Source organism: Camelus dromedarius, chromosome 29 (genome assembly GCF_036321535.1).
Source record: "Camelus dromedarius isolate mCamDro1 chromosome 29, mCamDro1.pat, whole genome shotgun sequence".
In the NCBI taxonomy this organism is placed as follows: domain Eukaryota; kingdom Metazoa; phylum Chordata; class Mammalia; order Artiodactyla; family Camelidae; genus Camelus; species Camelus dromedarius.
Window position 1 is genome coordinate 11,621,796 of NC_087464.1, and position 14,608 is coordinate 11,636,403.

The following is a 14,608-nucleotide window of genomic DNA, read 5'->3' on the forward strand; positions in this document are numbered from 1 at the left end:
TCCCCGTGCTAAGGAATGTTCCGTGAACACAGGCTCACACACGTGTGTGTGCTGGCCGGGCGGGTGCCCTCCCACTCATCAGGACGGTGGAGGAGGGCCTGCTTGCAGATGGCAGGGCTGAGGGGAGAAAAGCCACTTCAAATGAATTTTGGCCCAGAGCAGCCAAGCAGATGAGCCCAGGGTTGCTGGAGGCAGAGCCAGAATGGAAAATTATCATCTCGAAAGCCAGGACTCAGGAGAAAGGGGTCTGCCTCAGAACAGGAAACGCAGATTGCTCACCTGCAAGCTTCGTTTGTACCTGAAAAATGATGTCTTTGCCTGTAACCACCTTCCTGGTGGAACCCAGGGTCGCTTAGGTCTCTGCCCTAAGACAGGCTGGTCTCGGCACGGAATCTCGGGCCTGGCCCCCGCCCACCGTGGGCCCCGCTTCCCCAGAGAAGCCCACAGCTGCCCGACTGCTTACGGCCTTGGGCCCGAGGGCCAGCACACGTGCTTTTTCATGTCCTCTTTGCTGTTGATCTGGCTCCGTGTGGCCCCCTTGGGAGCTGGGGGAGCGGGTCCAGTTTGGAAAGCTGAGGTGTGCCCTTTTCCTTGGCACTCAGCGTGGTTTCTTGCAGCGACTTGGCATGTGTGGAGGCTGGGACAGAGCAGCCTGGCTGGGTGTGACGAAGGGGCAGTGCCTCCTGCCTCAGCCCGGCGAGTGGCACTCCGCCACCTCTGCCCACACTTGGCAGTGAGTTAACCCCCAGCTCCCCAGCCTTCCCTCCTCCCATCCTAGGTCAATCCAGATTCTCAGAGAGGCTCCTCTTGCTTCGCTCTTTCTCCTGGAGGCCAGTCCTTGAGAAAACTCCCAGTGCGTTCAAGGGGTGAGAGACACACTGGAGTCACAGGCTAGATCAGCCCCCTGGAATATTCTTAAGCTGAACTGGGAGGGACACCTTTTAGGAGAGGTGATCGGTTCTGGCTGTTTGTGGGTTAAGTAAGGTAGGGTCCGCTGCACCTGGTGAAACCTCCAGTCCCTCACCTGGGCGTGTTCCTCTCGGTATCTGAGGCCAGACACCTGGATGTTTACGTCAGGACGATGGAGTGACACGGACTAGCAGCCTCTGGCATCTTGCAAGCAAGGAGACGCCAGAACACTGCCCTGGCTAGTGTTTGCCAAATCCTGGCACTAGATCCATTTGCTGTCACCTCTCAGATTCGGTACTAAGGGACGGGAGATGGTGGAGAGTGGCCACGCGGCAGCACAGGTCTCCCTCTGAGCGCGGGCAGACGTCCCACCTCCTTTGGGATCCCCACCCCAACATGTTGCTAACAGCCTCAGCGTCCATGCTGCCTGGGCAGGTGGGCGGTGAAGACAGGGGACAGGCAGTGTCAGGCTTCAGTCCTGCCCTTTCCACCAAGGCTGTGTGGCAGTTTCTCTCTGAAGCTACTTTCCCTGTGCTCTGCCTACTTCTATCCTAATTAAAGCCATGGCCTCTTAAGTTATACCACTTCCTAGAATAGCGTTCTGGTCATGCCATGCACTTACTGGAAATTATCTGGGGGGCTCACCGTGATCCACTGGACCTAGTCTAAAATCCTTAGGCTGGCGTACCAGGGTCCAGTCTGGAAAACAGAAACCATACAAGGTATTGCCACGGAGGGAACTTAATATAGGGTACTGTGTCTGTACGGGCGTGAGAGGACAGAAAAGGCTGCAAGGGACCACAGAGGCGCACAGAGTTGCAGGGAGCAGCTTCCACCCCTGGGCTGGGGGGGACAAAGGGAAGAGGAACCTGGGGACCCAGGGCTCGGTAGAGGGGCCGCTGCCCTGCTGGTCTTGGTGCTTCGGAGCAGCACCAGCGGCTGCTGGAGGGAAAGAAGAACCACTGCTGGGCAGTGGTGATAGAAACAGCCAGGGGACAAGGTAAACCCGCTTGGGCCTCATGTAGTGCCCCCTGGTGGTGGAATCTAACAGGAAGCTGAGTGACCGGGGAAATGGGGTTTGCGGAGTCCTGGCCCTACACGGAGCAGGGGAGAGCGGTGTGAAGCTAAGTGACTTTTACTTCATCACGACTTTCACTCAGGACTTTCACATCTGGCCCCAAACTCCCAGCCACAATCTCACCATCCGGCATCTTGCCTCTGACCAATGCCAGTTGTTCTGGAAGCCCCTTGGGCTTCGGGACCTTTGCCCCGCATCACCCACCAAATCCCAGTGCATTTCAAGCCCCCGTGCAAAGGCCGCTGCCCTGATACCCTCTCCGCCTCCGTCCTCAAACCTCAGTGTTCAGATGGACCTTATCTGCCCTGCGTCCTGGCAGTCTGTGTGGCTGACCCCACCTGAACACAGAAACCCACTGGGGCTTGTGCCGGGGACAGCAGGAGGCACGGTGCGTGGCACACAGCGGGGTCCAGAACCTTCAGCAAGTCCACGAATCCCAGCAGTTCCTCTGTAATCCACCGAGCTGGACAGAACCCCCGTGACAGCCTTCTTCCTTCAAGAAGAGGCAGGTTTTTCTCTTCCCAGCCCACCCCACCCTCCCTACGCGGCGACTGAAACCTGATCTAATCCCTTGGCACGCGGGTAATTTATTGGTCTGTTGGGCTTTTCTTGGTGGCAAATTGCATTGTCTTTATTCCCGGGTTCAGGCTGAGGAGTGGCTCCCGCATTCCTAAGACTCCTTTCTCAGGGCCGAGCCTTCCCACCCCTTGGCGTTCGGCGAAATAAGTTTGATTGGGCTTCTTTGTTATGCAAACAAGACGGTAATAATCAGGCTATTATTCTGAAAGATTGGGCTTGATTAACAGTTCAAAGGAGGTCTCTAAAAGCAGTGAACGCCACACTGGTGCATAAATATTTTCATCCTGCCTGGGTTGGTACAGCTGGTGCTCCCACAGCTCCCTGCCCACCCCCATCAGTCTTTCTGTTTCTCAGAGAGAGAGGCGCTGGATTGCTGTTTAAAGGAAAGGAGTTAAATCAGGCAAGCTGTGTGGCAGTGATTTCTCTCCCTGCTGTGTCTCAGTCCACCTCCTCCCAAGTGAGAGGGTACGTTTGTGAGGGGCTGCGGCACAGATGCTCTGAGTGTGGAGGGTGGGAATCAGAGGAGTCTTGGACAGAGATGAGGGCCCCCTGCTCTTGGGATTTGCGGGCACCCTCTCTAGGGCATCCATGGTTGACACACAGTTCAACGAGGCCCACAGAGAGGAGCAGCCAGAGAGGGAGACCGAAGAAGGGGACTCTGGGGAGCAGAGGGGTCATCTCCAATGTTTGGAGGGTTACATTTGAGCCCTTTCTCTCTGGCTCTAGGGATGGGCCAGGACTTCACGGATCTCCCTGGGAGGCCGCTGTGGGTCCACAGCCAGGGTTGCCCAGGGCAGGAGGGGCCAACCCTGCCCGGCAGAATTCCGATGGCAGTGGAGGCCAGAGGCTGGCCTCCCACCGGGCAGGGATGCTGCAGGGAGATCTCCTGCTGGCTGGAGGTGCAAACCAGTGACCTCTGGCGTCCTTTGGGCCCCAGGGTCCTTGGCCCACCTTGAGAAACCAGCATGGAGTTTGGTCACAAAGTGATCATTAGATAAAGTGATCTTGACAAAGTCAGTTGCACAGAGAAGCAGGGAGCTCTGGCCCTAATTGCACAGGTTGGGGGCATATGGGTCCAATGGTTGCCCAGGGGCTCAACCTGAGCACCGAGGGCGCTGCCTGCACCCCCACCCTTTGAGCCAAGGGTCCCACCTCATGGGCACCAGAGGGAGCTTGGGGGCTTCCTGTTGGTGAGCCCGGGCTGGCCACTGTCTTTGGATTCTTCTCAGTTTGTTCCCTAGTAGCAAATCCCGAAAGTCCTAAGTCTGAAGAGGCTTGAGTCAAAACACACCTCTTATAGGCTTCTGAGGCAGCCTCTGCCTTTTCCTGGGTGTCAGAAATGGAGCTCCAGGTACCAAGGGTCAGCCACCCCCCACCCTACCCCCACCCAAGGACACAGTGGCTGAGATGGAAACAGAAGCCCAGGGAAACTTCTTACTTCCAGTCAAGTTCTTTAATCCCCTGGCTCTGCACAAAGGGGCCGGCGTGGCCCCGTCAGGAGGTGGCAGGCGGGCCAGAGGGCCGTTTTGCCGTCTGCAGGAGCCAGGCAGGAACCGGGCAGCTGGCGGCCTTCCGTCACACTGCAAGCACCAAGGGAGGCCCGCTCAGAAAAACCTCGTTTCCTGTTCCTGCTCACGCAAGTTGCAGAAAGATGTTTCAGACTCTTCAGGCTTTCTTCTCCTTCCTTCCTTCCTTGCACACTCACATCAGAAAGTCCCAGGTTTACTGTCTGGAATTCAGATCTCCTGCTTTTTTTTTTTTTTTTTTTTTAACTTACAGCACATAAAACTCAGCCCTCTGGGGTCTCTTTGGCAGGTGCCGCCCCAGCCCAGGGCTTTTCCTTTTGATCCTGGGCCAGGTTACACTCAGGTCCCTGACCTGTGGGACCTTTGGCCTGTGATTTACTAGAGTGGACACGGGGTGGCAGGATGACTCCATGGGGGTTGGGGCCCCTTGGCTCACCACCCGTGGGGACTGTCCAGCCCTGGCATCCGCAGCACACTCCCCTGAGGCCCCCAGGAGGCTACTGAAGGCCCGCCTGAGGCAGCAGGGCCCAGGAGAGCTGTGTTACTGCCTGGAGAGATGGCCCAGGGGACTGGGATCCCTCGGGTCTGGGCCCAGTTCGTGTTACTCTCGGTGGCCTCTTACAGACCACTCCCCCACCCTGATCTGCAGCTTCTCCTGTATAATGGGAGTGCTTGGACTTCTTTAAACTCTTAGGAAAGATGTACAAGGCCCAAGGGTTCAGGGCAGCTGGGGAAACCCAGGACAGCAGAGAAGTGTAGCCCCCAGTCATCATGGTCCTGGACCAATCCAGGTGGACTGTGGGGACAGTCACGCCCAAAGGGGTGTGAGTGGTCAGTGGGCAGGAAGAGCTGCCTAGACTGAACCAATCTGAATCGAGGTGGAAAGGTGTGCTGGCCAGGTCCCTAACCTGAGGGGGTGGGGAGGGCAGTGCCTGAGATTCACTAGGGGAGAGGCAGAGGGAGGGGATGGCTCCCACCCAGTGCCCTTCCATACTCTACCTGGTGACCCTTAACCTCTGACCTCACAGGGGGTTGAATTTGTCCCCCTCTGAGACCTTTTTCGGGGACCCTGTTTGTAAGTGGAGTGCTCACTGGTCCCAGGCAGGCCATGTACATCTCCTCAGCAGCCTCGGAGGCGGGTACTTCCTGCCTCATAGACAGGGAAACTGAGGCAGAGTCAGATTTCCCCACAACTACTGGTAGGGGACAGGGCAGGGCTGTGGGCCAGACTCTCCCCCTCCTTTGCCCATCATCCTGCACAGTCAGTGTCCCCTTCAGGCTTCTTCATTTTTGGCCCAGTCCTGGGTGGTAGCATCGAGAACATTCTCTAGATGGCTAAGAAATGGAATTGGCAGGACCTCAAGGGAGTGGGGGGCAAAAGGAGCTCACAAACACACACACACACACACACACACACACACATACACACACACACACACACACCCCCACCCCCAGCTCCTGGGTGCAAGGGCAGCTGGAGAGTGACCACTGTCACCACGCCACCTAGGGGTGGTGCACGGAGCTGCCATATCCCCCTCTGGGGGCGGCCTAGATCCAACTGGGGGCTCTGGGAGGGGGAAGGGAGCAAGAGAAGGAGCCACACTGAACAGAGATGAAAGGCCTTGTCTCTGAGGGCTGGCAGCCTGAGTGCCCCGGGTCGCTCAGGGTTGGCAGCTGCGACCCTGCTGGGTTTGCATCTTGGGAGACCTGGCTCCCTCTGACTGCCCCCCCCCAGCCCCTCCAGCCCACAAGGACAAGCTCCGTTCACACACTCCAGACTGGCCAGGCTGCAGGGGGTGCCGACTTGGCCCCTCTGAGGCTGTTGAAAAGAAAATGACCCTCTCTGTCCCCTGGGAGCCTGACAGATGTGCAGAAGCCAGGGCCCCAGGGCCGGCTGGGTCTCAAATAAAAAGAAAAATGCTCACCTGGATACTACCTAAACCTGAAACCTTGTTGTGCCTACAGTGTGACAAACACAGGCCAAGTTAAGGGAAAAGCCTGACTTTTAGGTCGAGCCCCGGCTCCCCTACACCCGGGTGTGTGACTTGGGCAGGTCACCTCAGCTCCGAGAGTGCGGTGCCTGCACCTGCAGGGGTGGGCGAGCCCCAGGAGGGAGGTCGTCCAGGCATCCAGGTGCAGGGTCTGGCAGCACAGACGAGGGTAGAAAGCCAGCACCAGAGAAGTAAACTGACATTCCCAAGGTCACAAGCCAGGTTGGTGGCCCAGCCAGGAGTGGCTGAGACCCCCAGGGCCGGGCCTCCCAGCTGGTCTTCTGACCCCTTTACCTGGAGCCTGTGTAGAAACTTCCCTCCTGCTGCCACCTGTGGTCACTGCGCGGCGGAATCCAGGAGGCCAGGAAAGGACAGGTTACGTGTGTCTAGGGACAGGAATCAGGTGTGTTAAAGCCGCCATTCTCAGGCATGGTTATACGTAGCTAATTAACTCTAAGGTCTCAAAGTTTGTGAGTGACCGTAAACATTTTTAAAAAGACATGAATTAGAGCAGATCCAAGGTTAACACTCTCAGTTGCTTCCCACCTTGCTCTCTCAAGCAGGAGAGAGAGGGATGGGGCTGTAGCAGCTAAGAGTGAAGGTACCCTCACTCTGCAGACAAAGTCATGGAACCAGGTCCTCAGTGAGCAGGGCGAATATAATCATCACACTGGCCAACATTCATTGAGCTTCTGCTCTTCAGTGGTGCTGTGCTAAGCCCTTTAACATTTTCTGCAACCTCATACAGTCGATACTATTATTATGTGATTCCATTTTCCAGATAGGTATAATGAGGCACAGAGAAGTTAAGGGATGTGTACAAGGTCACACAGTGGCAGAGATCAGGACACATACGGAATAGTGGGCCTTAATTCTCTGCCAGATTTCTGTTGCTTTTGCCAAATTCTTGGGAATGGTTGTGAAGGTGCCAACAGATGTCAGAGGCCCAAGGGTGGCCTGTCAGCTCCCACGGTTCTGCTGCCTTGAAACACAAACCACTCCCCCAATGCGGGGCGCCAGCCCTTTCAGCCTGTAAGTCTGCAGGCCTGTTTTTTCGGGGTCATTACAGGCTGCAAAAAGGATCCAGAAGGTGGGAGGGGCAGGTCCCACACTGAACTGCCACCTGCAGGAACTTTTCCTGTCCTCTGTGTGCAAACGGGCCGTGTGGGTGGTGCCGTCTGAGTTGAGGCATCCTTGGTCCCTGGCCCGGCCCTCAGCCCTAGCCCCCCAGGAGTGGAGGAGGCCTGGGCTGGCCACACCCCCCTGACTGTGCATGCCTTCCCATCCCCACAGCCACCTCCCCGTGCAAGATCCTCAAGTGTAACTCTGAATTCTGGAGCGCCACCGCGGGCAGCCACGCGCCAGCCCCGGACGACGCCCCCGAGTTCTGCGCGGCACTGCGCACCTACGCCCTGTGCACACGGCGCACGGCCCGCACCTGCCGGGGCGACCTCGCCTACCACTCGGCCGTCCATGGCATCGAGGACCTCATGAGCCAGCACAACTGCTCCAAGGATGGTCCCACGTCGCAGCCGCATGTGCGCACGCTGCCGCCACCAGGGGACAGCCAGGAGCGCTCCGACAGCCCCGAGATCTGTCACTACGAGAAGAGCTTCCACAAGCACGCGGCCGCACCCAACTACACGCACTGCGGCCTCTTCGGGGACCCGCACCTCCGGACTTTCACAGACCGCTTCCAGACCTGCAAGGTGCAGGGCGCCTGGCCGCTCATCGACAACAATTACCTGAACGTGCAGGTCACCAACACGCCAGTGCTGCCAGGCTCCGCAGCCACTGCCACCAGCAAGGTAAGGGGCGGTGGGCAGGTGGGGCCGCCCTTGGTGGGGGTGGGGTCACAGCGCCCGGCCCAGACGCCTCCTGCACCCACTGTGATGTTACTGTCAGTAAATGAGCACATTCTTTAGAAAGGAATGTTCTGGAGATTCTTTGGCATAGGTTAAAAACCACCCTGGAACCACTTCTGCACATTTTCCTAGAATGTGATGTTTCTCATCTGGACACCATGCACTGGGGGTCTGTCAAATCAGCATTCTGGGGTCAGAAACCAGCATACACACGTACATTTTTTTTTCATTTGGACAAGCCAAACCTAGCATCCATTAAAGGCAGTTTGTGAATACTTTGTAGGTGGAAGGGTCAAGATTTAGGAAACAGTTCCTGTGTATACACGCATTGGGTCTAGATGTAAGATGGATTTCTTACTGGAGTTACAGTGCAGGAAGTTTAGAAACACTCCCAGTACATCTAGTTTCAAACTTCTGGAATATTCTTTTCTTGCCCACCACCCCCCAAACGATGTTTCGGTAGAATTCCAGTGGTAAATCCCAATAAAGAGAAACCGATTCCGATAAAGGGAAACCTCTTTTGTGGTACGTGTTCATCGTTGCCCTCTCGGAGCTTCCTGTCTAGTGAGAGGACAAGTGGACCCTGCAGCCTCCTGAAGGCGACCGTCCTACCCAGAGGTTCTCGTTGTGGCTGCACATTTACAAACTAAGCAGATTTTAAAAGATAGTGATTCTCAGCCCCCCAGGCCGGTCTGACTCCAAATCTCTGAGTGAGGTCAGACTTGTTCTTTTTTTAAAGTCCCTAGTGATTCTGGTGCCTGGTGGGCGCTGGGGAGGCTGGTGGGAAGCCAGGGCTATAGGCTGCTGCTGGGGCCAGTCCGGGCTGCGGGGTTCCATCCTGCCCTTTGTCTCTGCCCCTCACAGACACCGAAAGGCCGCAGCCTCAGAGCAGAGAGGGCCATGGTGTCTGGGTACAGGGAAGACAGAACAAGTGAAGACAGAGCTTCAGTCCGCTGGGCACCCCATGCAGCCTCTCCATCCTCCCTTGGGCTAGCCCTGCCCTGCCCTGCCCAGCCAGGCACCTCCATTTGACACATCCAGAACCTGAGGCTCTAAGAGGCGAAGTGGCCTCCCCACCCAACGTGCAGTCAGCTGAGAACACCAAGCTAGGATCTGACCTGGGCCGGAGCATGGTGTGTTCTCACTGCCAGGACAGGCGGTTCCCATCTGAAGCCCCAGAGGCAACCGAGAGCTGGTCATTTTCTGACCTAGGGAGGCCTCAGTGTCTGGGTGGCAGGACTTGAGCTCTGCTCATGGGTCCACAGCCAGAGGCAGCTGTGATGTGGCCCGTGGCCCAGGCAATGGGACATTCCTGTCCACCCTAGATTCTCCCTCCCGTTTTCCAGGAGGGTCTCCTGCAAGGGTGGGTGTGGCCTCCAGTCCAGGAGGCTGGTGGGTGATCAGAGTCCCCACGATGGGGGCACCTCTGCCTCCCCTGGGCCTGGCCAGAGCCCCTGGGGTTTCCGGTTTGGCAGTGGGTCTGTTTTCCCAGGAAGAGCACATTGCAAGGCGGCATGTGGGGCAGCGCCAGGCTGGCCCACAAGGGCGTTTCTGTTCCTTCTTGTCCCTCCACACCCCAGAGGAGGACAGTGAGGTGACCTGGCAGCCAGGAAAATTCCTGCCACCTCCCTCTGCTCTGGTGGCCCTTGCATGCCTGCAGGGGTCTCTCTCTGGGACCAACTGCTGGGTAGGAAACAAGCCGGCCTTGGCCCCAGGCCATTGAAGCCTAGTGGGCAGAAAATTGTGGCTGGTGGTCCTTCTGCCCCATCCCTATTCCCCGCCCTCCGCAGACCAAGGGGGGCATGAGTCAAGGACCCGGCCGCCTTCTCTGCGGCCCCTTCACCTTCCCGCCTCCGTCCCCAGAGCCAAGATAAATGAACGCTGGGAGTCTGAGGCTGCAGCTTCTAAATCTAGCAGCAAACATACTGTGGAGGGGGACCCCACCTCCCTGTCCCATCCTGACAGGGGGCGCCCAGGAGGTCCAGGGGGTGAGAGGGCTGTGGACCTCAGGAGGCCTGCCCCTCCTGACCCAGGGTGGGGCATCAAATGTGATAACAGACCTGGGAGGAATAGTGGTCGGTGACCAGCAAGGCGGAGCTGCTGCCCTCTTTGGGGAGGGGGTGACAGGTAGAGAGCAAGTCTTTAGGTCCCACACTGGGGGGTCCCACAGGCTGGGGTGATGTGCCTGGGCTTAGACCCTGGACCCCACCCTAGACTCTCCGCTGACACGCAGAAGGACCCTGAGCTCAGCAAGGCAGTCCAGAAACCACATGGATGAATCATTCATTCCTGTGTTCCATTCATTCATTCAGCCCACATTTTTCAAATGCCCACTCTGTTCCAGACTCACTGCTGGACACTGTGGTCAGCAGACCTGCCCAAGCAGACATTGGGGGGGGAGGCCTCCCTTCCTCTCCCAGTGTGGAGCCTCCAGAAGAGTAGGGAGCTCGGCAGCTGGGCCCCTTAACCAACCCAGACCGTTCCTGCTGCAACCAGGGACCCCCTTGCTCTTGTCAGCAGGCTAAAGGCCCTCTGACAGCCTTCTATTGTCTTCCCATCAGCCAGGAGGCAGCGCAAGGCTCTTGGCTGGAGGCCAGGCAGTGACAGGCTCAGTGTCTGTGGCCTGGCGGGTCTCAGGTCTCAGGGCAGACTGGGGGCCTCATGGTACCCAGGTGAGAGATGTCGGTGGCTGGTTGCCAGCACCCTCAGCCTGCCTCTGCCTGTTCTCGTGGGCCTCCATTACTCAGCTGTGTTTGTTCCTTCGTTGATTCAGAAGACACTGACCAGGCAGCTCTTTTGTGACGGTCTCTGTTCTTGGGGATGCTTCCCTCCCAACAGCTCCCAGGCTAATGATGGAGAAGAAGCCGGCCAAGGGGTGCTGGCAATGGGTGCTTGGGCAGCAGGATGCTGAGGGCCTGGGGGCGCCTGAGGGGAGGGCTCCTGCAAGTACTTGCACCGAGCTTGCACCCCGAAGGACGGACAGGAGTAGGTGGCAGCAGAGCCAAGCAGAATGTGGGCTTTTATCTCTGAGGTGTTCGGGCCGGGGGCTCTTGTGGTACCCCCTCCCCCTGCAAGAGCCCTCTGCCTGACTCCCTGCTCACAGGAACCCACTCCCCTCAGCCGCAGTGCCCGCCCGAGAGTGTGCTGTTGGCTGGTCCAGCCCTTCCCATCCCTCTGTTCTTTGGAGGGTCAAGATCTAGTGTTTCCCAGCCAGCTTCCTGCTCCCGGGGACTGCCTCCCCTGCCCGACCCCATCCCTGACCCCCCCCTGCTCTGTCTCCCTCTTGCCAGCTGTGCATTTTACAGGTGGGGAAACTGAGCCTTAGGGAGGAGAGGAACTCCGGGGTCCCTGCCTTCCCCCCTCCCCCAGCCCCCTTGCAGGCCCCCCGGGAGCACTGACGTCCCCTCACCCAGCATCACTGCTCGGCTTGTCTGTGATACCACCCCTCACCCCCCGGAATGTGAGCTCCATGAGAACCTGGGACTTGGCCTGTTTCCTCCCCTCCTGGGGACACAGCCCCCAGTCCCAGGCCTGGCACATAGTCAGTGCTCCCTAAATAGCTGTCAGTGAAGCGGGGCTCTGCCCCCTGCCCGGCGGTGGAGAGGGCGCGGGCCCCTCCGGGAAGGGGGGCAGCAGAGGGGAGCGGCGGCCGCACCCGTGGCCGCATTGGCAGCGAGCCGCCCGGCTTTCGACAGGCCCCCTTCATGCTGTTACTTGTGGTTGAGTCCCTGGCACTGGTGCCAAGAAGAGTCAAGCGGCCTGTCAGCCTTCCAGGAGACTGTCTCCACGAGAGATGGCGGTTAGAGCGAAACCAGCCTTTCCTGTTCCAGGGAGGCTGATGGCCCTTGGAAAGCCGCTCCCCCCTTCCCGCCCCCAGTGTCTCTGTGTCTGTGTGGCCCTGCACACCAGGCACACCAGGCAGGGACATCGGAGCCCCTCATCCCATTCCCCTCCCTCAAAGGCAAGACCACCCAGCGCCCAGACCACCCGGCTGGCCCACCTCCCGGCCCCCCGCAGGCAGCCTCCACATCAGGGCAGGAGCCTCGGTTGGAGCAGGAGGTGGATCCAGGTGAAGTGGTAGGTCTGGGCGGGAGGGGGGCAGCCATTCCCTGTGGTTCAATACGTAGGACTCACTCAAGGCGGGATGGAGAGGCTACAGCCGCCTTGGACATCCCACAGCCTATGACCTCCAGGGAGCCCCGGGCCCAGGGAGCTGTGCACGGGGCCCCCGGCATTCAGCTTCCGAGCCCAGCCCCTCCTTGTGTCCTGGGAAGACTCCAGAGTGTGCCCCCTGCCCACCCCGCCGTCATCTGTCAGGCCCCACAGGCACAGCATGGTGGCCCCGAGGCTTCTAGGGCCCACGAGGAGGCTTTCCTTTCTTCTCAAGGCAGAAGGGAAAAGTCAGTGTCATCCCACCTAGACTGTATTAGCCTTCACACCAACGCAGTCCAGAAATGCAGCTTTCAACCTTTCTGATGGAGGGCGGGCCCCACAAAGCCTCAAGTGCCTAGAGTTCTCAGGCGTCACACTGCGGCCTGCGTGCGCCCCTAACACCCTCTCATCCCTGCATTTCTCAGGAGCAGGGTAAGAAGGGCCAGGGTCTCCTCTGAGTTCCCTCTAAAGGCCTCAGGCTCCTCATACGCTCCCTGCCTGGTCACCACTGAGCTTTACTCTGGTGGTGTGGGCAGGGGGACCCACCGTGCAGTGATGAATCAGAGCCAGGGACACCTCCACCCCAGCTCTTGCCACCCTGTTGGGGTGCTCAGCCTTGAAATTTCTGCAGCCTCTGGGCCACCTCTCTCTCCAGTCCTCAGCACCTGTTCCTGAGGCCCCAGGCAGAGGCCACTCCCTGCCAGCCTCCCCCTAGGCCTCCTGGCTGTGCCCCAGCCACCCCAGAACTGCAGCCAGACATGCTCCAGGCCTGGGTCCTGCCTGTCTCGGCTGGCCTCTCCCTACCCTCTGCCTGAGCTGAGGTCTGTCTGCAGCTCTCCCCACCAAGCCTTCCCCATCACAGTTGCTTGGGTCTCCTCTTTGGTGCCTGGCAGGAAATTGCCTTAGTGCCTTGAGGTGCTGCCCTCAGCCCGCAGGCCACCCCAGGCCACCCCAGGCCATCTTCATGCCCCTGAACAGCCATGTACCCCGGGCTTCCCAGGCAGAGAATTCAGCCATGGCCAGCCATACGTGTTATCAGCAGCTCCCTGCCCCTTGCTGGAGCCCCCCAGGTCTAATATGTTATGAGGAGGCATGGTACCCCTCAGGGAGCCTTGTGAGCCAGCTGGCGAGGCCTTTTCTTCTCCAGGCTTGGTGGCATGGGTGAGGGGACAAACAAAGCCTGGAGTGGTGTACAGGGGCCGTGCAGAAGTTGGGGTGGGGGGTCCTTTTAGCAGGGGGTTCCAAAAAGCCTGGGCACCGACTTGCCCCCATCACCCTGCCTCCCTCCCTGGCTTTGGGCTGGGAGTCCAGGTTCCAGTGGCCCTTGGGCCCGGGGGTGCTGTGACCACAGAGGCACCCAGAGCCACCAGTGGTAAAGCCACTGGCACCCGCAGCAGGAACGTCAGCGGGGCCGTTTCCCAGTTTCCCTCATGTCTCCGCCTTATACAGTCTTCCTGGTTAGGATTACGGAGGAAGGAGCAGCCGGACGTTTCACCCTGGGTGCCGGGGAAACACACCATTCCCTGGGCTGTTTCTGTCTCTTATCCTTCTCCCAAGCCTCCCGCCCTATGGCTCTGTGGCCAATGAAATGCCCAGGCACTGGAAACCAAGAGCCTAATCCCACCTCTGCCTCTTGCTCGCTGTGTGACCTCGGGCAAGTCACTTTCCCTCTCTGAACCCGAATTTCCTTATCTGTAAATCGGAGGTGATGTCACCTGCCCTGCTGCACCGCACAGGACGAGAAGTAATGAATGTAGCAAGCGTGTCTGTGGTTCTCAGGAGGACAGTTACTGATGGAGCCACTCAGCCCTCTGCTTCTCTAGCAGCTCAGCGCTTCCCCTTGCCCCAGCTGCAGGCTCCAGCAGAAAAGGGCCTCCCTGCTCCCCTGGCTGTCCCAGTCTGGAGCCCCCTTCTCCCTTTTGCTGACCGGCCCCTCCCTCTCCTCCCTGTGCCTCCTGCTCACCTCCAAGGCCCAGCTGGTTACCCCTCGGGGCAGCCCTGCCGTGGTGGCCTCTGCTGGCCTCTGGTCACCTGCATGGATTTTGTTTGCTTGTTCTTTCTTTGAACATCAGCCTTTTCCATTTCACCTGCTGTTACGTTCGGCCAGTGGCTTGCAGTCCTTTTCCAGGAATTCTGCTGCGGGTCCCCTGGCAGTGTGAGAGGTGATGTTAGATGGTTGTGGGCCTATGCATTTCCTATTGCTGCTGTAACAAGTACCACAAACCGAGTGGTTCAAACAGAAACTTACTCCCTTACACTTCTGAAGGCGAAAGTCTGAAATGGGTCTTACAGGGCTAACATCAAGGCAGATGCTTCCGGCAGCTCCAGGGGGAAATCTGTTTGTTACCTCTTTCAGCCTCTGGGGGCTGCCGGCATCCTTCAGCTTGAGGCCGCATCATCTCTGTCTCCATGGAAATGCAGCCTTCTATTCTGTGGTCAGATCTCCCTCTGCCTCCGCCTTTTGATCGCATGTGATCACTTTTAGGGCCCACCAGGAAAATCCAGACT

The 14,608-nt window shown here is 58.5% G+C and overlaps 1 protein-coding gene across 1 annotated transcript in view; it reads left to right on the top strand.

Moving 5' to 3' along the window:
- The window catches only part of RGMA (repulsive guidance molecule BMP co-receptor a), a 41,581-nt gene that overhangs the window by 24,372 nt on the left and 2,601 nt on the right, over positions 1 to 14,608 (top strand). The window contains exon 3 of the mRNA XM_031440502.2: positions 7,377 to 7,891. Coding sequence (XP_031296362.2) covers positions 7,377 to 7,891 — 515 coding nt within the window. The remainder of the gene's footprint in view (positions 1 to 7,376; positions 7,892 to 14,608) is intronic.